This window comes from Mesocricetus auratus, unplaced genomic scaffold, assembly GCF_017639785.1.
Source record: "Mesocricetus auratus isolate SY011 unplaced genomic scaffold, BCM_Maur_2.0 Super-Scaffold_4256, whole genome shotgun sequence".
Lineage (NCBI taxonomy): Eukaryota > Metazoa > Chordata > Mammalia > Rodentia > Cricetidae > Mesocricetus > Mesocricetus auratus.
This window is the reverse complement of record NW_024429182.1, coordinates 131,017,496-131,041,796: the sequence shown is the minus strand read 5'-3', so window position 1 is coordinate 131,041,796 and position 24,301 is coordinate 131,017,496. Positions and strand designations below refer to the sequence as shown.

At 45.0% G+C, this 24,301-nt stretch overlaps 2 protein-coding genes across 3 annotated transcripts in view; both read left to right on the top strand.

The window, feature by feature from the left end:
* Tars3 (threonyl-tRNA synthetase 3) overlaps positions 1-8,815 on the top strand; it is a 52,363-nt gene extending 43,548 nt beyond the window's left edge. Inside the window, exons 16-19 of the mRNA XM_040730725.1 lie at positions 2,243-2,347; positions 5,607-5,679; positions 6,906-7,020; positions 8,238-8,815. Of these exons, the coding sequence (XP_040586659.1) occupies positions 2,243-2,347; positions 5,607-5,679; positions 6,906-7,020; positions 8,238-8,386 (442 nt within the window). The 3' untranslated portion in view covers positions 8,387-8,815. The remainder of the gene's footprint in view (positions 1-2,242; positions 2,348-5,606; positions 5,680-6,905; positions 7,021-8,237) is intronic.
* Positions 8,816-10,371: 1,556 nt separating this feature from the next.
* On the top strand, positions 10,372-19,940 carry Tm2d3 (TM2 domain containing 3). Of its 2 annotated transcripts, XM_005084416.4 has the most exons (6): positions 10,372-10,511; positions 10,774-10,866; positions 12,018-12,202; positions 15,676-15,850; positions 16,954-17,029; positions 19,625-19,940. In XM_005084416.4, exons 1-6 carry the CDS (start codon positions 10,421-10,423, stop codon positions 19,788-19,790), a joined length of 786 nt encoding a protein of 261 aa, XP_005084473.1. In that variant the 5' UTR covers positions 10,372-10,420; the 3' UTR covers positions 19,791-19,940. The 2 variants fall into 2 exon arrangements, with proteins under 2 accessions (XP_005084473.1, XP_005084475.1); XM_005084418.4 differs by lacking the exon at positions 10,774-10,866 and having other exon boundaries at positions 10,381-10,511.
* The last annotated feature ends 4,361 nt before the right edge of the window (positions 19,941-24,301 follow it).

The following is a 24,301-nucleotide window of genomic DNA, read 5'->3' as shown; positions in this document are numbered from 1 at the left end:
TTATCGAGAATTCTGTTGGTTTTTTTTCTTCTTTAGTTTATTTAGATGGTGGATGGTGTTTATTTAGACAACTGAACCAGCCTTGCAGTACTAGGATAAAATCCACTTGGGCCTTGACCTGTCATTAGTTTGTCGACAGCATTTGAATGAATATTCATACAGGAAATTGATCTGTAGCTTTGTCTCCCTGACCAGCCTTGGTAGATCTCAGTATCTAAGAATGCTGGTCTTTTAAAACAAGTGGGGGAGTGCTCCTCTTTGTTCTGTTTTCTGGAAAAGATGAGGTAAATTTGATGTTGCTTCTCTTACAGGTAAATGGTAGAATTTACATTGAAACTGCCAACAGTTATAAGTTTCCCTTTAGGGTAAAAATTATTGTCATGTTTCAAATTCTGTAATTTTCATAGAATATTTGCTATGATTGTTATTACAATAAATGGACAATCTCTTTTCACTTGAGGGAGGAGTGCAGGGGAATTAAACCATCCATGTAAGCCATCCATCCTAGGAGTGCATGGAGGGTGGAGAGTAGGGGAGCATTGGTGATCAGATCAGAGAGGGTGATGGTTAGAAGCAGGTGGTGTCAGGGAGATGAACCAAGTGTTTGCATGCATTTTGAAGAATGGGATGATGTGATTTCTTGAGGCCTAGGGAGCAGGAGAATGAAGTGTCACCATAACTCCTTAAGATAGCAAGGGGGCTTACTGTGGAGACAGTGTTAACCTGTTGACCACAGTCTGAGGAAGGGGTAGGTAAAGCTAAACAGCCATCCTGTGAAGTTATACAATAAATCTAATTATGATAAGGAACATCTATCAGCAAACAACAGCATCTCCACAGAAACAGGAAGGCAGTGCATATGTTATCTGTTTTATTGCTGCCCAGAATTATCCCAGGAGTGCATATAGTTAAGGCCTTTGTACAAGCTCTCGTGTCTAAAAATCCTGCAGATCAAATGAATAGAACTCAGAGTTAGTAACTCTGGAGTGGAGCATCCAGTCTGCCCGCCTGCAGGTCAGTGGTCACCTGCTGAGAAAAATAGGACAGAAGCATTTCAGAAGCAGTGGCACAGTGCAGAGTGTCGGGCAGTTAGAGGGTGTGATAATTGTATGGTGCCTGCATCAAGACATTGTATCAAAGGCAAAACAGTTATTTAAGAGAAGTTTCAATCCACATTCTTAGAATGGGGAAAATCAATAGGGCAGGGTCACTGGTTCTCTTCTAATTTACATACAAAGTCTAATCCACTGGGATTGTTTGGAGGGACTGGGCATTCATTCTGAGGTTTGTTGGATAACAGAAGTGTGTACACATAATTTTCAGTCACTAGTTGAATGAAATGATAATGAGACAGAAAATATTGGTTGCTCAGAGGCCTGCAAAGAGTCTGTCCCTCCAAACAATATTCCATATTGCTTCACCCATGGAGTAGGTGACATCAGCATAGGTTCACACAGAACGAGTTCATGATGCTCCTGAGTGTCTGCCCTCTTCCCCCCACCCTGCCAAGCAAGCTCTCTGGGATCTACAGAAACTTCTGCCAGAGTCTGTAGCAACAATCAGCAGGATTGTTCTGCAGTGACCATGTCCAGTTCTAACACATGTGCATTAGGGTTAAGTGAGGACTTCTCTGTGTTTGTTTGTCTTGGGTGTGTTTTATAAGTAGCTAAGTGGCACAACTTTGAGGAAAAAGTTTCTCAGAAGAACTTCTTCCATGTCATGGATTACACGTGCCGAGTAACCTGAGCCTTACCTTCTGAGAGTGTGTGCACAGGTCTTGGTGTGTCTTGATTCATTGAAGTTGACAGTCACAGTTGGCTTCATCGGTTTCTTCCTATAGGGGAATGATGAACTGTAAAGTCCATGTCATGGTGCTATGTGGTCTGTGAGGTAAATTTGTCAGAAGTATTTTGGAAAAGTAAGGCTTACACTGGGGCAGTGGATGAGGGGAGAATGGGATTAAATAAGACTGGCTGTAAGTAGACATTTGTGACGCTCAGAAAGGGTGAGTGGAGTTTATTACACTCCTCGGCTTTTGTTCTCAGATAAAATGATTTACAAATAAATGAAGAAGGATTAGTGAGGAAGGCAAAGTCTCAGGAAAACTGCCAATAAAAACAATTTCCTGATGAAGATACAAATAAATAATAATAATAATTCCAGACGACACTGACTATAGGGCAAGGGGTGGACTTATTGCTGGCCTTAGGGAAATACCTAACATGCGTTTCCATGTTTTCAGTAAGGATGGGGATGATAAGAGCAGGCCTGTGATCATTCACCGTGCCATTCTGGGATCCGTGGAAAGGATGCTAGCCATTCTCTCAGAGAACTATGGTGGGAAATGGTAAGTGATGGGCAGGCAAGGCTGGGTGACTTCTCTAAAATCAAGTCTGAAATCACAGTCCAGTCTGTATTAGCCCCCACAATGCAGGGGCCACCTATTTTGGACTCATGTCTTTGGGGTTTTGATTGGAACCAGCCAAACAGCCCCGAGTCCGACCCTGAGTGAGGGAGTGTGAATGGGGGGAAGCTAACTACCCAATGGTGTTAACGATGAGACAGAAACACCTAGTCATATCAGGAGGGCTCCCAGTAAATACGGAAGACCACGGTTTATTGAAGCATCATCCTAAGTAACCATCCAAAAGTGTGGGTAGTGGCAGAAGACATCCATTATATATAAAGGGCTGAATAGGAAATTTTCCTCTAATCCTAGAGACACTCCTAAGTAGCACATACTGAAGTCCTCAGATATTCCATACCAGCACATCTCACTAGCCTTCATGGTGGGTGTAGACTCACCCTGGCCCAGGGCCTTTTGTTTACAGAAATAGGAGCCATTCCCCAACAAGGCCAGGCACCTGGAGGTAATTAGCCAATATCTAAGAGACAGTAGAAGTTCTGAGCTCCTAGAATTCGTGACTGGGTAGAGCATATTTCTAGAATATTTCGTGGGCCCTGACAGTCTGAGCACAGTAAGTTTCTGCCTTGTAGTTAGCAAGTACTCACACAGCAAATGGAGAATTCTTGTTCTATTTGCCAGAGTGGAAAACAGAAGAATACAAGCAGAGTGACATCAAACTGTCCAGGTGCCCTTTAAGGAACTTGAACTCCAAGCTGAAGAGTTATCTTTTCACCTTTTTCAACCCACCAGAGTTTCAGCTGTTGTCTGAAAACATTCCTCTCTCCTACTGTTTCCCATCATATCTCACTGCCTTGCTTTTCAACTCTGACTGTTACCCTGGGGGTCCCCGTGGCTAGTGACCGCAGAGGACAACACACACATCTGACCCGCACATGACACATACAGTACACCAGCTCCAGTGCAGAAAAGCTGCCCCAGCAGTACAGACCAGTAAGAAAAGAAAATGTGTGCTACAGCTTGGGGTCCTCACTCCTGGAAGGAAAGCTGGCCACAGGTGCGGTGAGTGAGTGCCATTCTGATCAAACGGCCAAATATGGAGCAGTGATCAGATTGACAAAACAGATGACAGGTTTGGGGAAAAGCGATGATGTCATCCATGGGACACTGTGCTGGCTGGTCTTATGCCAACTTGACACAGCTAGAGTCATCTGAATGGAGGGAACCTCCATTGAGAAAACTCTATAACATCTGGTTGTAAGATGCTTTCTTAATTAGTGATTTTCTTAATTAGAGAGCTCCCATCTGCTAATAGAGCTTAGTTCTGTGTCCAGAGCTATTGCCCCACCAACAACCCTTGCAGTTCCCATAGTGGACATCGGGTGCCACTGCCTCATTTTCCTCTGAAAGCTCTGTGTGATGGCACCAGCCTTGCCAGGTGATGCTGCCTTCTTGGGGACACTGTCCCCCAGCAGCATGCTGTGCTCGAGTGTCTGAGCTCTGAAAGTGAGGTGCATAGCTAACAAGTCTGTGTGTCCTCAATAATTCACCTAGGGCAGTGTAATGTGATCTCACAGAGCCTCTAACTATTACAGTTCTACAGAAGCCAAAAGTGCAGGGATGAATACACATGCTGCTGAGTGTGAGTTAGCATGTTCGTATTCTGCCCAGTTGGCTCTGATTTAAATAGGTGGAAATGGGTGAGGTGATGGTGTCTTGTACTGGGATGGAGTAGTGAAGTGGACCAACACCTAAGGGAAGCTGGTGGGCTGGGGACATGCAGAAGGGGGCAGAAGGTGGTCCTGGTGGGCTGGGGACATGCAGAAGGGAGTAGAAGGTGGTCCTGGTGGGCTGGGGACATGCAGAAGGGGGCAGAAGGTGGGCCTGGTGGGCTGGGGACATGCAGAAGGGAGTAGAAGGTGGTCCTGGTGGGCTGGGGACATGCAGAAGGGGGCAGAAGGTGGTCCTGTGTGGAGGGACCAGTCTCTCTTCAGAGACCCAGCCATTCTCCCCACACTCTGAGAATCAAGACTTCAAATACCTGCCAGGCTTTTGATGAAAATCTCTCCAAAAATGAGGTTCCCTGGGGGAAATAGGATGTGGGTAGGGTGAGACCAGAGCACAGAAGGAAACATTTACATTTTACTTTAACACTGTGATTATGAATTTTGCCATGGGTTTCGTTATGCTTATGTATTATTTTATTTCTGGGATTTAAGAAAAGTGTGTGACTGTGCATAAGGCAGCGTCCGGGAATGGTCCCCACTTCACTCATTCCACCTTTAAGCTAAGTCCTCACCACGGTGAAGAAAGAGGTGATGTGTCTCACATCAAACATTGTCCTCTATATTTTTTAAAACAGCATTATACTTTGGCAAATCATAGGTTCACATGTAGTTTTAAGAAGTAATTCAGAGAGACATAAAATTTGCTCACTTCCCCCAGTGATAACATGTTGCAGAATTACATAGTACATCACAACCAGGACAGAAGCATCGATGCGATATTGCCAGCTCTGTTTGGATGTTACCGTTTCACATGTGCTCACTTTGGTGCACAGGTGTGTTTATTTCCATATGTATCACATGTAGACATGAAGTCGTCACCACCAGACATAGTACTGAAAAGTGCCAGCATTTGTAACAGCCACTGATGCTGTCATTTTACAGCCACACATTTTACGGCCACACATGCTCCATCCCACTGCTATCTACTCCCAGCAACCTTACATACACCTGTTTTTCTCCACAATTCTGTCAGTTCAAGAATGACACATGAATGGGACCGTGCAGTATATAACCTTCTGACTGGTTATTTTCCATTCAGTAGAATTCCCTCGAGAGCCATCTTTGTTCTGTCAGTTCACCGTGATTGCTTTTGGTGTTCCAAAGTGTGGTTGACCATGTGACTATTCACCCACTGCAGCACAATTGTGTGTCTTCAGTCTGGAGCTGTTCTCAGTGAAGCCACTGTGGGTAGTACAGATGCTGTGTAGACACAAGAGTTCTGGAATAGATACCCAGGGGTGCAAGAATGTGTCCTTCCTCTTTTCCTGTCAAAATCCCAGGCTTCCTTTTCTGTCTGCTCTGATGCCTTCTGCCTTAAAGTTTCTTTTCTTCTGTGCCATTTTACTAATGCCACTGTCTTGTAAAGCTCTCCCCGAGAAAGCGCTGCTACTTCTAATCACATAAGTGGTCATTTGGAAATGACTTTGAACACACATATTTTATATATTTTTCAGGCCTCTCTGGCTGTCTCCTCGCCAAGTAATGGTCATTCCTGTAGGTCCAGCTTGTGAAAATTATGCACTTCAGGTAAGATTACAGACATTTGAAGTAACAATAGCTTGCCATGAATTCTGGGTAGGTCATTGACTTGAAATGCCATGTATGCTTTAAGATAATACTTAATGTTGCTGCTACTGCTGCTGCTGCTGCTGCTGGTGGTGGTGGTGGCACATGCCACACTTTTAATCCCAACACTCAGAGGCAGAGGCAGTGTATCTCTGATTTTGAGGCCAGCCTGGTCTACAGCATGAGTTCCAGGACTGTTACATGTAACAAGCATGTTGACAACACCTGTGCTTTCAGTTATTGTGAGCAATACATGAATTGTGCCTGTGGAACTGCATTAGAATTGCTTTCTTACTGTTTTTTGAGAAATGGGTATTTTCGAGCACTTCATACTTACTCTTCCCTCTGTGTCTTTATTGGAGGAAGAAAACCTTATTATCTGAAGCTTATAACAATGGATATTTATTATCTTACTTTCAGGGGGAGAGGTCAAGAGCTTGGAAGCAGCTTAGCTTGTTGGTTCTATTTTTAAACTTTTAAAATTTTTTGTTTATTTACTTATTTGGGCTTTTTTTTAAAAGACAGGATCTCTCTGTGTAGCCCTGGCCGTCCTAGAACAAAAATAAGGCTGGTCTGGAACTCACAGAGATTCATTTGCCTCTGCCTCCTGAATGCTGGGACTAAAGGCATGCATCCCTACACCTGGCTCATTCATTTTCTATCTACGAGTGTTTTCCTGCCTGTCTGTATGTGCACCATATTTGTTCCTGGTGCCTGAAAAGTTTAGAAGAGGGTACCAGATCTGCTGGAACTAGAGGGAGATAAGGGTGGGGTGTTGGACATTACAAGTGTTGCTGGGAACCAAATTTGGGTCCTCTGCAAGAGCAATACTTGCTCTTAACTGCTGAGCCATCTCTTCAGCCCCTAGTTAGTTGGTTCTAGCACAGTGTCTATGAAGCTAAAGCTAAGGACATAGGTGCCATGCCCGTGTGTGAGCTGCTTCTCAGGCTGTTGAAATGCCCTCCAGAGCAAGGGATCTGGAGAGAATCAAGTGGCAGGCTTTGACAAGCTAGATTTAGTAGTAATACGCCCTCCTGTCCATACCTTTCTGTGACTCACACAGACCAAATCTGAACAAAGTGGCAATCACTGCACAGGGTGCTAGTACTAGGAGATGGGAAACAGGACTTCTGTTGAGTCTGGCTACCGTAAATGACATATGACAGACATATCCCTCTGTCTTCTAGGTGTCCAAGGAATGTTTTCAAGAAGGCTTTATGGCTGATGTGGATTTAGATGAGAGTTGTACACTGAATAAGAAGATACGGAATGCACAGCTGGCCCAGTATAATTTTATTTTGGGTAATTTAAACTCATACACTTTTTCAGATGCTTGACTTGGGGCTTTACTTAAAGAAAATAAAAAGGAGGGAGATGGTGTAACTACCTTTCACACGTCAAGCTGACTACTGAATTATAGTGCACAAGGAAGTGTCCTGCAGCTCTGCATGGAGTCCCCGGGCAGCATCAGCAGCTCGGCATGGAGTCGTGGTGCAGGTCACTAGCAGCAGTTAACATTTAAGCCCAAATGGAGACAGACACCAAGATTATTTCTTCAGTGGAATTGCATCCTTCTGCCCCACCCTGATGCAAGGCCCGGATGCCCCTTTATTTTCTGGTTTATTAGAAAGCTTGGGTTAAACTATGTGTAGAGAAGATTCCAAATTTTAAATGATTGAAAGACAAGATGGATAAGTAACATTCTCAGAGATATGTAATTGCATACAAAGTTCAAAAATTTGGCTTTAAAAAAGAAATGAATGAGAATGAAGAGAAACTGATATTGACATGCCTAGAGGTGCGGTATAGATGTGTCCTGTAAGTTAAAAGATTCTGTAGCAGAAAGAAAAAATGCCCAGAGTTGTTCTGTCAGCAGTTGTTCACTGGTTATGTTTGACTTGTAGAAAGAATTGGATGTTCCCATTAGCTTTTCATTGTGTTATAAATCTCATTATCTTACTGGAAGGGTGCCAGAGTGACTGATGATCAGACAGGTAGAATTAATAGCCAAGCTATTGAAAAAGTAACCAGGAACTCAGCCATCATTAGGACCATGTCTCTCCATTTCTGTTTCCTGTTTTGCTCTGATCCTTTATATTTTTTGAATAGCCTCTTAATCGCACTTCACAGTTTCTTCTTTCTGTTTGGAAAGAAACATGAATGCAGATTCTTGAATCTTCTCACAGTGTGGGTTACTAGAGAGAACAAGCTTTCCCCCACTTTCTAGAAAATTCTGGTTGACTTTCCTGGATCCAGCCACATGATATTTCCTTGGAATCATCAAATAGGATAGAAAGAATCAAATGTCTGCAAAAGTTCCCTTCCCATTTGTGTCCCAAGACCACAACAGTGTATTATGAACTAGACACTTAACTATAGAGGGAGAACCTAATGCTCAATAGACTGACGGTTAGTAAGTAATATTGACAGGAAACTCAGCCATGTTCCAAGTGACTGTTAACTTCATAGTAGGTAAATCATTGATGTTAAACATGCTTATTTCACTTTCTTTTCTACAGTGGTTGGTGAAAAGGAAAAGATAAATAATGCAGTAAATGTTCGAACAAGAGACAACAAAATTCATGGAGAAATTTCAGTAGCTTCTGTCATTGAAAAATTGAAGAACCTAAAAAAATCACGCACTCTAAATGCTGAAGAAGATTTTTGAAGTCCGTTCCTTGTATTTCTGTGTTTTCCTGAGAACTTAAATATTAGTGCTTCTAAGAACCTGGGGGCCACTGGTAGGCTACTAATGAATTCATCTAAAAGGAAAAATGGTTGTTTGATATATACAGATTTTTAATTCATTGCGTTCTGAGACTAAATAGGAGAAGCTGGAGAAATTCACAAGAGATCAAGACTCCAGAGACCTCACTGGTAAAATGGTATTCATTCAAAGAGGGAAACACTGGTGAGAATTTTCAAAGTTATGCTGTGTTCTTTCTCAATAGTCGTGCTTCCAGGCTGGGGGCTGTAGGTTTGTGACTACAGTATCTGCCTTGCATGTATGAGGCCCTGGGCTCCATCCCCAGCAACTGCCACCTCTCAGCCAACAACAAAAATAGACTTTAAATAAAAGCCCTTGGTCCATTTTGAACATGGGTATGTGTGTGTCTTATTTTCTAATACACATGTCTCAGATATTTCTATGGCTGTTTTTACTAAAGATCACACTGAAATTTCATGTTCAAAGCTGGAATCTTCACATCATTTAGCAATAAGAAAAGTACTAGTATTGTGTTAGTGGCAAAGGACTATGAACCTCAAAGAAATTTTGTGGAATATGTTATTTGCATTGTAGATTAAGAGTTGCAGTTTTAATGCTTCTAAACTATAATTCCTTATTTATCATTAGGAAAATAAAATCCCAAATAAAATGCATCACATGTTATTTCTAGAACCTCTGTGATGTATATGCCATGCCACATTTGCTTCCCTGGGGTTGAATTACTGAGGTGTTTCACTTATTTGTTGAATCAAGTGTATTTCTGACTTTGTTTTTAATGAGACAGGATCTCAACTATGTAGTTCTGACTGGCCTGGGATTCACAGAGATTTGCCTGTGTGTGCCTCTAGACTGTATTCGTAATACTTTAAAAATTATTTTTACTATTTTGTGTGTATGGTTGTTTCATCTGCACTACAGGAGTGCATGATGCCTACAGAGGCCAGAAGAGGGCGCCAGATCCCTGGAACTGTACTTAAGGATGGTTGTGAGCCAACCTAGGTCCTCTGGAAGAGTAGCCTGTGCTCTTGACTGCTGAATCAACTCTCCAGCCCTGTGTTTCTGATTTTAACTGAAAGGATTTAATTAGGTTCCAAACCTTACTGTCTTGGAACCTAATTAAAATAGCTTTATGCCAAAGAGAGTTTAGCTACAGATTTATTTCAGTAGGTGCTGCAGAATTCAAATTAGATGCAGAAAGGATCTTAATATGTCTTTGACATATTAATCATTTATCTTCCTGGGAACATGAGGAATGAAGCATCAGTTAGTGTCGTAGATGAGACCAGTTTGATGATATAGAGTGCAAATTGTGACCATTTTTAAAGCTAACATTTACTTTGGGTTTGTTGAATGCCAGGCACCATTTCATGTACTTTTTCATTTATCAGATGTGCAACTAGGGGAATGGGGAGTTTGGGGACTCCAAAGTGCATGTCAACAAAATACAGGGAAGAGAGGCATATCAACAGCATGTTTCCTGAGATATGTGTGATAGAAACAGTGCAGGTTACCTAGAGCAGCACAGCCGGGATTCTTCTCACGTGAAAAATCCCTCACACTCAGCTGTTGCCTCGGGCCTCAGAGGCCTGACCTGCTTTTTCCTGTGTCAGAGGAACTGTAAGAACCGCGTGTCCCCCAAAGTTAGGCTGTGGTGAAACCTGGGTCCTGGGACCCCAGCTGCCTATCCCTCTTGGAGCTACTTCCCCAGCTGTATGGGTCAGCTGAAATAAAATGAGTAACATCATCACCACCCTCTCCCAGACTCCCAGTGGAAAGAGACGGACGCCTCTTCAAAGGGCATGAGGGCGATTCAGGTGCGAGCCACCTCCACGGCCGGCCACGGTGCTGGGAACCCGCGGTGCCGGCGGCAGAGCCCAGCAGCAGTGCGCCTGCGGGCTGCGCCCAGACACGCCCCCTTCGGCGCGCCCTACAGCCCCGCCTCCTGGCCCGGAAGTGCGCACGCGTATCGGCAAGATGGAGGCTGCGGCGGAGCCGCTGCGGTCTGTCCGCCGCTTGTCCCGCGTGCTGCTCTTCCTCTCCCAGTGCTACATTCTGTCCGGCGATGGTGAGTTCAAGGCCGGGGGCTGCACCGGGCGAGCTGGTGTCACGAGAGTCCCAGGACCCGCGGGAGGCCGGCGACAGACGACCGGGCGCCGCGCTCCAGCCGGGCCGGAAAGCCCCGCGTTCCCTAGCGGCCGTAGCCCAGAGCCCGAGTCTACCCGGTCGTTTCCGTTTCACGAACCGTATCTGCCCTGCGCAGCCCCTGCCTGTGTAGCACACAAACCAAGGGTGCCATGTCCCTGGATAACATGTTTCTCTAATTGTAGGATCCTTAAATTTAGAGCATTCGCAGCCGCTGGCTCAGTCAATAAAGGATCCGGGCCCAACACGCACATTCACAGTAGTTCCCAGGGCAGCAGGTACTAGACATTTTCTATTCTGATAAATGTGCATATTTCTATCGAGTAGACTTCCTCCCTCTCTGATCTCGATAAACATTTCTTTAGTATAAGAAGTCACCTTTCTATTTTGGCTATTTGATGTGTTATTTAGATATGCAAATTAAGGGCAGACAGCACTTTCAGTGGACCGGTTTGATACTTGATTCCTTTTTGAAATCTGTGACTCATGTGTTCATCTAGTCCCACTCTCCTCATTTCTGTTATTTATTATGTTCTACTGTCTCCCAGTTCCTTAACCACTGCCACTTTCCCTTGAATTAAAAATTAAGAAAGGTCTACAGTGCCTCCCTAATGCTGTGCGAAGCGTCCGAGTATACCTGGAGTATAAAACGGGTGGGTGGGGTTGAGCTATTGAGAGCATGAGGAAATTACCCCCTTGGGGCCCTGGTTTCCTCAATCTTTCCCGCCACTGTAGTTAGCCTGACCTATGGCCATTTCAGTTTTGTGATTTGAACCATCCAGCCTGAGGTCGTAGTTGGGGGAAATGGTATTTTATAGAGTTAACCACTTTGGGCCATTTTTCAAGTATTCCTGTTGTGCTGAATGGATGTTGCCTCTGTGGGCTCATCTCTAGTCTTCTGTATTTCAGTGACTTGGACTTGAAACTGGCAGAGGTATTTCACCGATTATTATTTTGGCATGCATACCTAGAACAGTTATTTTCTAGAATTGGGTGTCAGTGGCCTCACTTTTCTACCAGGGAATTGTACCAGTAAAAGGACATTGGGTTGGATTTGAAGAGATATGTATTCTGATTCTGGTCAAATACACCCTCTGGGATTTTGCACAACCCTGCCTTGTCCAAGCTTTAGTTTTTCACCTGTGCCTGTAGCTGTTGAGCCTTTAACTTGGAACCAGCACTTTCCCTGAATTCTTTATCAACGTGCACTTTCAGTTGTCATAGCCACTTGGGAGACAGGATGCCTTTTACTAATGTCACCCAGGTTGCCAGGTCACAGCTAGCTGGTGACGGAGCCCCTCCCCCTAGACTGCAGGTGCCCAAGTACATGTGTCATTGCTACTAGTTGGTCTTTCCACCTTAGAAAATTGTCATTCGTGGCTAACGATGTCTCTCCACTGTCTTTCGCTGTTCTGCTCACTGTTCATAGAGAATAAGCTGCTCTCCCATCTCACAGAAAGTACTGAAATCCCCCCTTACGTGATGAAGTGTCCGAGCAATGGTTTGTGTAGCCGCCTTCCTGCAGACTGTATAGAATGTGCGACCAATTTCTCCTGTACTTATGGGAAGCCTGTCACTTTTGACTGTACAGTGAAACCTTCCGTTACCTGCGTTGTAAGTATTGTAGTTTACTCGTTCCAATTGCATGGAGTATAGCGTTAAAAATGTAGCTTACACTGGTCAGAATAGACGTGTGCTGGGATATATGGTCTTTTATGACTGCACTGCAAAGTATTGTTAACTATTGCATTTGGTTCTAGGAGTATATCTCAGTGACAGAACACATGTTTCGTATGCGTGAGGCCCTGCCCTCAACAACCCCTGACCCACAGCCAGTTTTTTTTCCAAAAATAAAAGTCTTGGACTGAGAAGCTAGCTCACTTGGTAAAGTACTTGCTGTGCAAGGGCAAAGACTGGAGTTTGGACCCTCAGTACCACTGTGAAACCCTAGACATGGCTGTGTGCACCTGGAATCCCAGCACTGGAGAGGCAGACACAAGAGGACCTTGAGGGCTGGCTGGCCGGCCCTTCTGTCTGAATCTAGGACGGCATGATGGCTCAGTCAGTAAAGCAATTGCTGTGCAAGCCTGAGGACCTGAATTCGGAACTCCAAGAGAACTATCAGGAAAGAGACTGCAAGCCAGGTGTACTAGTGGACACACAACGGAACACATACATGCCACACACACTGAAATAAACGTGACTACAAATGAGATCTTCCACCTGCTTCCATACTAGCTCGTCCCTGTCTCAGTTATAACGTTATCAAACAGGCTGGTTGACTGGGTACCCATGTTGCTTTGTGGGATTGGAAGGTGTCAGGGCACTAGCCTAAGTCCTTCATGAGTGTCTGTGTTCTTAGTAGTGAGAACTGGAGCACAGAGGGGTTGTAGCGTCCTTTTACCGCTGGTGAACTTGCAAAGGGGTCAGTCTTGTCAGTGGTGGGAGGCAGCATAGCACCGTGGCCAGTGTTCTGGCAGGGACCTCTCACTTATATGAAGCCATGTCCCTGGCTAGGCCGCAGAGAAGAGTTCTACACCAAGTCGGAGTGAAGCAAAGTTTACTAAAGGAGAGATGTGTGAGGTGCGCACTTTAGACTTAAGAATGGGTGTTGAGAGAGAGTTAAGAAAAGGATACTGTGTACTCCAGGACAAGGTTGCTGGTTTCTTAAGAGATTCACTTGGGTGTCTTTACAGTGGCTGTGTATACGATGCTGTGACTTTTTAAGTTACACTATTTAAAGGCTGTAATTTACAATAAGATTTAAAGAATCTTCTGGGTTTGAATGAAAAGTATGACCTGGTTTATTTAGTTTTCCTAAAGCATAGCCTTTGAAATGAAATTGTGCTGGGGATGAAAGAGGAATCCTAATACAGGTACAGACAAGACTCCAGACATCCTGGCCTTGAGTGAGTGCTTGGTCTTGTTTAGGGAAGGAAGCTTTGCCTCTCGACAGTTTGTGTTTTATGGGCTGACTTGAGATTTTTAACTGTCAGCCTGCAGGAAATGTAAACTAGATCTCAGAGCAAGGGGCTTCCCTTCCCGTGTTCCCATAAGCTTTTCTGCTTTCTGTCCTGTCTCCTCCTAGCGGTGTAAAGATGGGTTGAGCAGATGCATGGGATATCTGGTACCTCTCTGGGAAGACAAGGGGTGAACCTACCCAGGAGATGGACAGGTCAGGTGATGGTCCTTGAGAGACACTGAGCTCTGGCCCCAATCTGATCCTTATATCAGCACAGCACATGGCCTCACCTCAGTTCTACGTTGTGTTTACCTTTCCTGACTCAGTCTCTTCTGGGGTGTTACTTATGCTCATGAACACTTGACACATCAGCCACCATGCAGTCCACATGAGGGCAGTAACTCAAAGCTGTCCCTGTCACCTGTTTCTTCTGAGCCCTGAAGTGCTGAAGTGACATTGAAAGTGCACATCTCCTCCTCCTCCTTCTCCTGCTCCTCCTCCTGCTCCTCCTCCTGTTCTTCCTCCTCCTGCTGCTGCTCCTCCTGTTCCTCCTCCTGCTGCTCCTCCTCCTGTTCCTCCTCCTCCTTCTCCTGCTCCTCCTTCTGCTCCTCCTCCTCCTGCTCCTCCTCCTCCTGCTCCTCCTCCTGCTGCTCCTCCTCCTCCTCCTGCTCCTCCTCCTCCTGCTGCTCCTCCTCCTGCTCCTGCTCCTCCTCCTCCTGCTTCTCCTCCTCCTTCTCCTGCTCCTCCTCCTGCTGCTGCTCCTCCTCCTGCTCCTGCTCCTCCTCCTCCTGCTTCTCCTCCTCCTCCTGCTCCTCTTCCTCCTTCTACTTCTCCTGCTCCTGCTCCTCCTCCTCCTCCTCCTCCTGTCTTCATTACCTTTTGCAGTGTATGAGTGTTTTGCCTGAATGCATATCTGTGTAGCCACATGCCTCTGGTGCTCCCTGAGGCCAGAAGAGGACATCAGATCCTGGAGAACTGGAATTACAGATGGTTGTGAGCCACCATGTGGGCATTGGGAATGAACCTGGAGAAACAGTGCTCTTCTTTTGGGTGAGGGGCCTCTTTTTTTAATTGAAAAAGAAAGTTTTCTTATAACATATTCTGATCATGCTTTTCCCTCTCCCAGTTCCTTCTCACTTCTGCCCTACCCATCCACCTCCACACATTTTTTCTCTCTCTTTAAAAACCAAGCAAACAGAAACCTAAGAAACACATATAACGTGTACATATACACAATTGGAAACCAGAACATGCAAGCAAAAGACCAATAATACAGAAAATGTCCAAACAAAGCTATTAGAGACTAAAAGTCTACAAAAATACCATTGAGCTTGTTTTGTGGTTTTGTGTTGGCCATCATCTAGTCCTGGGCATGGAGCCTACCCTGCAGTGTAGACTCCACCGGAGAGGAGTAATTTTTCCCTTGAAAATGGGTACCAGTTGTAGATAGTTTCTTGGTTGGGGTGGGAGCCCTTGTCCACGCCCCACTCTCAGCCTGAGACCCTATCTGTAGTCATTCTTAACCACTGAGCCATCTCTCCAGCCTCTTTATATACTATAAAATATGAATATACACTATTTAAAAGTTAGCAAAAGTGAAACTCTGAAACAGCTCTTTCTGTGATTTTGAGACAGGGTTTCTCTGTGTAGCCTTAGCCATCCTAGAGCTCACTACATAGGCAAAACTGGCCTTAAACTCAGAAATCCACCTGCCTCTGCCTCTGAGGTGTTGGGATTAAAGGAGTGTGCCACCACCGCCCTTTTCCCTCCCTCCCTCCCTTTTTGTTTTTTCAAGAAGGGGGTCTCACTATGTAACTCTGACTGTCCTAAAACTCACTCTGTAGAACAGACTGTCCTTGAATTCAGAGATCCACCTGCCTCTGCCTCCCAAGTGCTAGGGTTTAAAAGCATGTACCACCACCTCACCCAGTCCATAGTCTTTTTTTCTGCAGGTAAACTATATAGATTCTCCCCCTTGATGCTACTTATGAGCCTGCTTCCTTTACTTAACTGCCAGGTCCTAAATATAACTGTTTCAGGAATTTAGTGTCATGTAACTATGGTCTATAGATGCTGTAACAACCTGCCATATTATAACTGATTCCCCTTGTGCTTTGGTCCTTAGGATCAAGACCTCCATCCCCAGAGGAACTTCATCATCAACATGACTTGCAGGTTTTGCTGGCAACTTCCTGAAACAGACTATGAGTGCACCAACTCCACAAGCTGCATGACAGTGGCCTGTCCTCGGCAGCGCTATCCTGCCAACTGTACAGTGCGAGACCACGTTCATTGCTTGGGTAAGGAACAGAGTTCAAGGGAGCTGTGAGCAAACTATCTCAGGTCTAGAACGGATTGAAGCTCACTGGGATTGGCTACCATCAGTACTGATGGCATGCTATCTGCCTGAGGACATTGCTGTATCTTCACAGAGGTGACTCATCGTCTGAACTTTAGTCCCTGCTTCCTTTCAGGAGAGTGTCTGCCCTCAGCTTTGTCTTCCAGAATGGCTGCCTTTATTAATGTTCCCAGCAATGGACAGTACATGCTACTCTTAATAACCCAGCTCAGTACTTGCTGTCTTTTACTGACAATTGCTAGCATTTATTACGTTGCTTGTAGCAACCTTGCATAGCCCTAAGGTTCTTTGCCAGGTTGTGAACTCCACCTTCCTTGGAAGATCTTTGATGATGAACAGAATGGTGTGTGTTGGGGTGGTGGAGGCCTGGAATTGGTGTCGGGTACCTTCCTTGGTTACTCTCCACTCTGTTGAGGGGAATCCCTTACTAAGCCCAGAGCACAGCAGTTCCAGCTCTGGCTACTCAGCTGGCCCCGGGGCCTTCCTGTCCCTGCCTCCTCAGTGCTAGGATTGCATGCCTGCCCAGCTTCTCAGTGAGATCTGGGGACACAAACTCTGGTTCTCACATTTGCATGCACGCACTTTATCCCTGGAGCCGCCTCTCCACAGTCACAGACAGAGCTTCTAAAATGTACTTGGACTCAGAAGTTTAAGTTACTTTTGGAATCAACCCCTTTAATGGTGTGTTTTTATTGGTTTCCTATTCTGGGTTCATAAAGGTAGAAGGCATTTTCTTTTAAAAATCAAAATTGGCATTCCATATTTTGGTCTCTAATTCTTCTGGAATTCATTTGGTAGATGGTATAAGATAAATTTGGTTTTACATTTCTCTCCACATGGTTAACTAATGTAGGCACTGCATCTGTTCATTAAATGGCAAGGATTTTGTTTTATGCTGTTCGACATAGTAAATGTTTTTGTAAAGGGATTTCAGTTTCTTTCAAATTCTAGATTACAAGACCATTGTTCATAAGTAAGTCTCTGTGAGAATAGTGTTTTATGTGTCCGTGTTTCAGTGTAAAGTACCTCCTTTTTTTCTGTAAGGTAACCGGACTTTCCCAAAACTGCTGTATTGCAATTGGACGGGAGGCTATAAGTGGTCAACTGCTCTGGCTCTGAGGTAAGCTGGTCCTGCCGACTTCCAGTGCTCCTGGGATTTCCTTGGGGTCCCTGGGATCTTGCAGACATTCTACTCCGCCAGGCTCATCCCCACCCTACCTCCTACTTCCTGTAGGTAGACGCTAAGAGACAGCAACGGGAGAGCAAATGGCTCTGTGGAACTGAGTGGCATTAGCTACCCTCCCTTTCCAAGATGTGACTTGCTAAAACTACTGTTACACAGTTAGAGACAGCCAGATACCCACCTGAATCATTAAAATACTGTACACTGTTTGAAACAGGTTTATAATGTATATTGTAAGTAACTTCTGTAGAGAGAAGTAATGTGTTCAAACTGAAAACTAGAAAAAAAGAATATGTAGAAAAAAATTTAATTTAAGCATTTTTGGGGAGTGTGTGTGTGTGTGTGTGTGTGTGTGTGTGTGTGTGTGTTTGCACAGCACACATATGGAAGCTGGAGGGCAGTCCTGTGGAATTGGTTCTCTCCTTCCCCTACTACTTGGGTTCTGGGCATCAGACCTGGGTCACCAGGCTTTTGATACAAGTACCTGAACCTACTGAACCATCTCACTGGCCCAAGAAAAACGCTGTAAGTTATCTATAATGTTGCTGTCTAGACAATTGTATACCTATAACTCTTGCATAAAAGCGAGAGAGTATTGGATGAGAGATGGGTGGTTCAGCATTTGGAGTGCTTGCTGACAAGCATGAGAGCCTGAGTTCAAATTCCCAGCACCCACTGCAGCAATCCATGCTAGGTCCCAGTACTTCTCAGGGGCTGGGTAAGCTTCAGGGCAGTCAAATGATTAGGTAATTAATTATAGAGCAAGGCAGCTCAAGTTAGCCTCTGGCCCCCACTCTGCACATACATATATCTTATACTCCGTGCACAGAAGGAAAGAAAGTATACTTGTGTGTTATTAAACTTTTCAATAGTGTCTAAAAGAATTGTACCAGCTCTTCCCACAAAAGGAGAAACCAGGAGAGACTTCAGTGAAGTGAAGCCCTTCACACCTGACGTCTTAGATTAGGCCCAAGACCCTGAGGCCTGCAGTGGGTGGCGCTGGGCAGTGCTCATCTGTCTACTGTTGACATTTGGCCAAATTCTTTGTCTTAGGGCTGTCCTATGCCTGCTGGCATGCTGACCTAACTAATTGTCAGGACACCCCAGTTTTGGTTATCAGAGTCTCTCCAGGCATTGCCGAAGGTCCCCTTTGTGGAGACATTGCCTCTGTATCAGGATCTAGGCTGAGGAAAGAGAAGAACCCTATCTGGGGAAAGGGGTAATTGAAAACTAACAGGAATCCCTGATGGAAACTCGGAGGCACAAATACGATCCAGTAACTGGCTGTGGACTTTGTCTGCAGTGACTGAAATTGAAACTCATGACTGACTTTCAGATTGCTCTGTTCCTTCTTTTTATTTTTGAGACAGGTTCTTCCTGTGTAGTTCTGGCTGGCCTGGAACTTACTATGTCATCTAGACAGGTCTCACCATCACAACAGTCCTATCTCAGCCTCTAAGCACTGGGGTTACAGGTGGGAGCACCAGGCCTGGTAAAACAACAAACCAGATCTCATCTTAATTTAAAAGAATTTAATCAGATAGAAAAATTGCAAAGGTGATTGAGAGTTCCCATGACACTCCTCACCTGGGATCTCTAAGGTTGCCAACATTTTACGTCACGTGCTACACTGAAACAAACAATTGACTGGAATTTTGAAAGCTTTTTTATTACAGCTCAACATGGATTATTTGGAACATTCACTCTAAGTACATGTGTGTGGGTTTGCTCCAAAATGCCATTGGTTCCACAGCCCCCTCAGATACCAAAATCATGGGCACTCAAGTCCCTTCTGTCAAATAGTGTAGTGCTCGCACAGACCGGTGTGCATCCCGTCCCTTCACCTTCCGTCCTGAGATGGCTCATGCTCTCCACTGGAAATGCTTGTCACTTGTTGTTTAGGGATAATGACAAGGAGAAGGCTGCATTTGTTCAGTATAGGTGCAGGTTTTTTTCTCTTAGTATTTCCATTCAGTTGGCTGAGATGCAGAACCTTCCTCTGGATACAGACTGCTCTGCACTGGTGAGGGGATAGGACACCAGCAGAGTTGGCCAGCTCCCAGCGCCCAGCTTCTCTCCTCTACACTGTTACGATATGCTTGGAGCTTTTCTGTTATAGACCAGCTTTGTTTGATCCCAGAATTTAAAGGAGATGTAAGAATCACTCAGCACTAAATCTTTAGGAGAAGTAAGATTAGGTGACTTGATCTGAGTTTGCCAGGTGTGTCGGGTGCCTCAAGACTCAGTTCCCCCTTCACACCAGCACTCACTTTGCAGACTGGGTCCCTGCAGTGAGCAAACGTTGGGTTTCAGTGTGTGTTTCCCTAATTTTCTCCTGCCACCAAGAATGGAGCCCAGGGTGTCGCACATGCCGAAATCGTTGTTTACCATGCGCAGCCTTCTTTTCCATGATCGCTTGGTGTTGTAGATGTGCAGTCATGGGAGTTAGGTCCTCCAGAACCGTCTCCTACCATGACAGTAACTACGTGACTGCACTCACGTTGTTGGGGACACTCTGTTTTTCTTGTGCAGCATCACCCTTGGGGGATTTGGAGCAGACCGCTTCTACCTAGGCCAGTGGCGCGAAGGCCTCGGCAAGCTCTTCAGCTTTGGTGGCCTGGGAATATGGACGTTGATCGATGTCCTGCTGATTGGAGTTGGCTATGTGGGACCAGCGGATGGCTCTTTGTACATTTAACTGTGGCTATGTGCTTCAGAGAGCAGTGTGTAGAACAAGTCTTTTGTGTAGAAATGGACGTGGTGTAAGAGGTATATTTATGTTTTTAATGTACAGCATCTGTACTTGGCTTGCCTTGATGAAGGTAAAATAAAGAAATGGAACTCTGAACCACAACAACCTAGAATTTTTTTTCATGTTAAAAAAGTTAATCTTAAAGCCAGAAAAACAAAATGACGGAAAGTCCACTGTTGAAAGTCCTGCCTCAGTCACACTGTGTCCCTTCAGCCATCAGGGAATGGGGTGGGGTTAGTCTGCCAACTAAACTTAATACCGTAGACTTCCATCATCTGTAAGTCATGAATGTAACACCATCATAGTATGATCTATATGTAGAGAAACAGTTCTGTGGTGAGTTTGGCATGTTGGATTCTGTTGGCAACATAAACAGTTGTTGAAAATTAATAAATTGCAGACCACATTAAATCCAGCACAGCTTTTTGTATGTTTCCCATGCAGAATTATCTTGAATAATTATCATAACTTGCTGATAGACGTAAAACATTGATTTTTTTTTTAGCACATCCCTCCATTCTAACAGGTAGTTGCTCATAGTTATTTGGATCATTGACACAGTGGAAGTGCTTTAAAAAAAAAAGTACTTCTATGTGACAAGTATTTTTGAGTGGTTACAGATCTATTGTGGGCCTTTCACGGAAGAGAGAAATAATAGCAATTTAGTCCAGAAGGAGCCTTGCTTAGCATTGGTTTTGAAACGTTAGGTCTGCACAAGACTGTTAGCTAACATGCCAGATCTAGAAGCCACAAACCATCTCTGGAAATATTTCTACAAATCTCATGGGCAGCCTATCATCCTGGCTCTTGGAAGGCTGAGGCAGGAAATAAATATGAAGGGTCTTGAGGATAGCCTGAATTCTGTAGTACATTCCAGGCCAGACTGTCTGTAGAGGCAAACCCTGTCTCAGAGGAAAACCTCCCGGGGGACAAACTTTGCAAAGATGATTTACTAAATGTCACTGCAGCAAGGACCCTTTAAGAATGGGAGTCTAGCACAATCTGATGAGGAGTGCTGAGTAGCCGGCTGCAGTTCCAGTTCTGGTCACTAGAAGGCGCATTCTCCCTTTTGTTTATGTTCCAGTGCTGTTTGCTGACATTGCCAAGCTTTTGAGTTTTCACCCAGGAGCTTGCTTGCTCTGTATGGACACAGCGGCACTTGCAGCTGTGTGGCCTTTTCCTTCTAAGGATCAGTGGTTACTTCCCTCTCCTCTGTGAGAGTTGGTTGAGCAGGTATTTCTGAAGAAGCCCTTTTGCCAATTATCTCTTCCTCCCCTTCTTAGGCTTCATGAAAAGACTCTGTATGGTTTTCCTTTTGAGGTGGAGCAAGGAAAGTCCCTTTGGGATGTGACCAACTTAAACACAGTTGTGAGGGAAATAATTAGCAACTTGCTGGACAGTTGACCATCCTTCCTTATGGCCTCTGACTCTCAGATTGTCAGCAGTTTTTAAAGGTGAAAGTAATTTAAAGAATCCATAAAAGGAGTCCTGAGTGAACTTACATGCCAAATACTACAAAGTTTGCAGGAAGGGATAGCTTTTGACATCAGTAGGATGTCAGCCTGTGGCTCACTCAGGCTTACTCAATGAGTTCTGAGACAGGATCTTTCAACTAGGTTAAATAAATTCACCAAGAATGGGAGTCTGGAAACGCAATGGTGAACTCATGCCTGGTTCCCAAAGGAACCCACAGAAAGAGCCACACTTGCAGAGGCTACCAGAGAAGGTACCATGGGTTACATGGGCCCCTGCTGGTGACAAGGTGCCAGGTTTGAGTTTGACTTTCCGATTCTCCCGTGCTCAGTGGTCTGTTCTCATGAAAGGTGTAGCTAGCTTGCTCAGAGTTTGTCCAGATGGAGGTCTTGGTGGCCCAAGATCAAAGTGCTGCCAATTGGAGTGATACTGGGGACCGGTGTCCTCTTGGCATTGCCTGTCAAGGTCTGTCTTCACGTGGCTCATACACAGGCACCTTCTGGGACTCCTGTAATCTGAGGGGTCAACCCCATCACTTCTATAGGTTCGCTACCTAAAATCACCTGGATGTTAAGGTTCCAACAGGAGTGGGGTGGAAGGACAGAGCCTTTATACCCCAGCATGTGTGCCGTGTGTATCAGGAAGCCAGGCCAGCGCGTCCGTCTCTGCTGAGGCAGGACTGGTCCCTGCAGCACCACCTGCCATACCCTGTCTCCACCCTGCTTCGTCAGCACGCTTGCTTTTACCCCATAATTCTTCCTGGGATGGTGTCATGTTATTTGACATCCTACACTCAGGCCCTTTGTAATATCTGCTGAGTGAGGACCTTGAAGGACCTTGGGGTGCCTGCTGGGAGATAAGACACTGGCTGTGAAGTATCTGTCCATAACACCATGCTAATCTCTCTCTCTCTCTCTCTCTCTCTCTCTCTCTCTCTCTCTCTCTCTCTCTCTCACTACACACACACACACACACACACACACACACAGAGGGACCCCTCCCCCACAAGTCACAATGTTTGCATCATAACACTATTCGAAAGTCCAAAACCTCAGGACCAGCAAGATGGCTCAGGAGGAAAAGGTGCTTGATTTCAAGCCTGACAACCCTGGGACCCACATGGTGGAAGGAGAGAGCAGACCCTCTCCAGTTGTCCTCTGGCTTCCACATGCCCTCTGTGGCACATGCATGCGCTCCCCCACCCACATTCATACATGCACATACACACACCAAATATAAATAATAAAATGTAATTTAAAAATTAAGTTCAAAATCTCTTCTGAGACTCAGACAAACTAAAATGTTCACCCCTGTATCAAAAAGCAAGTTATATCCTTCCAGTCTACGATGATACACATTAAACATTCCCATTCTAAAAGGGAGATACTGGGTCACAGATAAGAAAGATTGGACCAAAGCAAGACCAGTCTTTATCTCCGTCAGGATAAACAGTAAGTCCTGTGGTTCCACATTCAGCGTCTGGGGCACATAGTGGCATCACCTATGCTCTAACAGGGTTGGGTGGCTTTGCCTGTATGACCCTGCTTTCTGTAGCGCATGTGGACTCTCTCTTGGGCTATATCCGCTCAGTGCCTACAGCTTTCCTACCACACATTCCAATTCTGGAATCTCCAGCATCCTGAGGTGTCCATTGCAACTTAGACTTCACCGTTGGAGCTACACACTTAGGTCACCGGAGTTTCTTGCCTGAGGTCTGACCCTTCTACACATTGCCTGATGTCACCAGCTTTTCTCTGGATGTAAATGCAAGCCCATCTACCCCATCACTATTCTACTCTGTGGAAAAATCTTCTGTCAGGTTGTAATGTGGCTGTGGCCCCCTGTACCAAAGCTGCATTGATCTCTGAGTGCCTGGGCAGCTGACCATGGGAAAACACTCCCCTGGGCGGCCCTTTTCCTGCAGCACTCCCTGGAACTTACAAGTGAATTTGCATTTTATACCATGGAGCAGTGATTCTCAACTTGTGGGTTGTGACCTTTTTTGAGGGGGTGGGGGAGGAATCTCAAGAGGTCACCTAACACCATCAGAAAACAGATACTACATTATGATCCACAACAGTAGCAAAATTACAGTAATGAAGTAGCAATGAAAATAATTTTATGTTTGGGGATTCACCACAACATGAGGAACTGTATTGAAGGGTCACAGCATTAGGAAGGTTGAGGACCACTGGCCTAGAACCTTCCGTGGGAGGAGGCTCATCCTCAGGGCATCTTTCCTGTTGCCCAGTGCAAAGCATATTGGTTTTCTTTACCAACTACTGAAGCTTTATCCAGACTTGCTGTGTCCACAACTTCAAGCACAGTCCTTTACCCTTTTTCCCCTCAAAGCTTCATGTTTTTCACATCTTTCTGCTGTGCTTTTTACTCTCAGTTCTCACTGTAGTCCATCTGAAAGTACCCAGCACTAACCATACTACAGCCTGGAGACTGCCATCTTGCAGTTTTCTTCTCCAAATAAGTTAACTCATTATTTTTAATTCAGCTTCACTAATTTTCAGGACACATAAGCATAGCCATAATTTTGTTTGTTAGACTGTAATGTAACTGGCCTCTAGCCACATTCCTAGTTGAGTTCTTATTCCCATGTAAAACATCATGAGCACATTCTTTACTGGCTGCATTTCGATTAGCCTTCTGGTCTACCCATAATTACCTAGTAAGTGGGGCTTATAGCAGTCAAAGGTCTCTCTACCCCCCAGATGCAAACTCTTCTAAGTTTCTCCTGCAAACCAATTCCAAAGGCCAATCATACGTTTAGGTCATCAAACCAGTAGCCCTATTTCTCCTGTACCAATTTTCTACAACAGTTACTGTGACCGAACACCACCCAACAGCAGCAACTTTGGGAGGGAAAGCCTGTTTTGGCTCCTGATTCCAAATAAGTTTCAGTCCACCAGGAAGATGTAGCATCCAGAGTAGCTACATGCATAGATGCAGGAGCTTAAGGCAGTGACTATTAA

Excerpts from the sequence above, each read along its gene's own strand:
- Tm2d3 (XM_005084416.4), top strand. The coding sequence starts at position 10,421 with ATGGAGGCTGCGGCGGAGCCGCTGCGGTCTGTCCGCCGCTTGTCCCGC. Across the intron at positions 10,512-10,773 it reads CTACATTCTGTCCGGCGATG|GATCCTTAAATTTAGAGCAT; the intron begins GTGAGTTCAAGG and ends CTCTAATTGTAG. Across the intron at positions 15,851-16,953 it reads AGACCACGTTCATTGCTTGG|GTAACCGGACTTTCCCAAAA; the intron begins GTAAGGAACAGA and ends TTTTTCTGTAAG.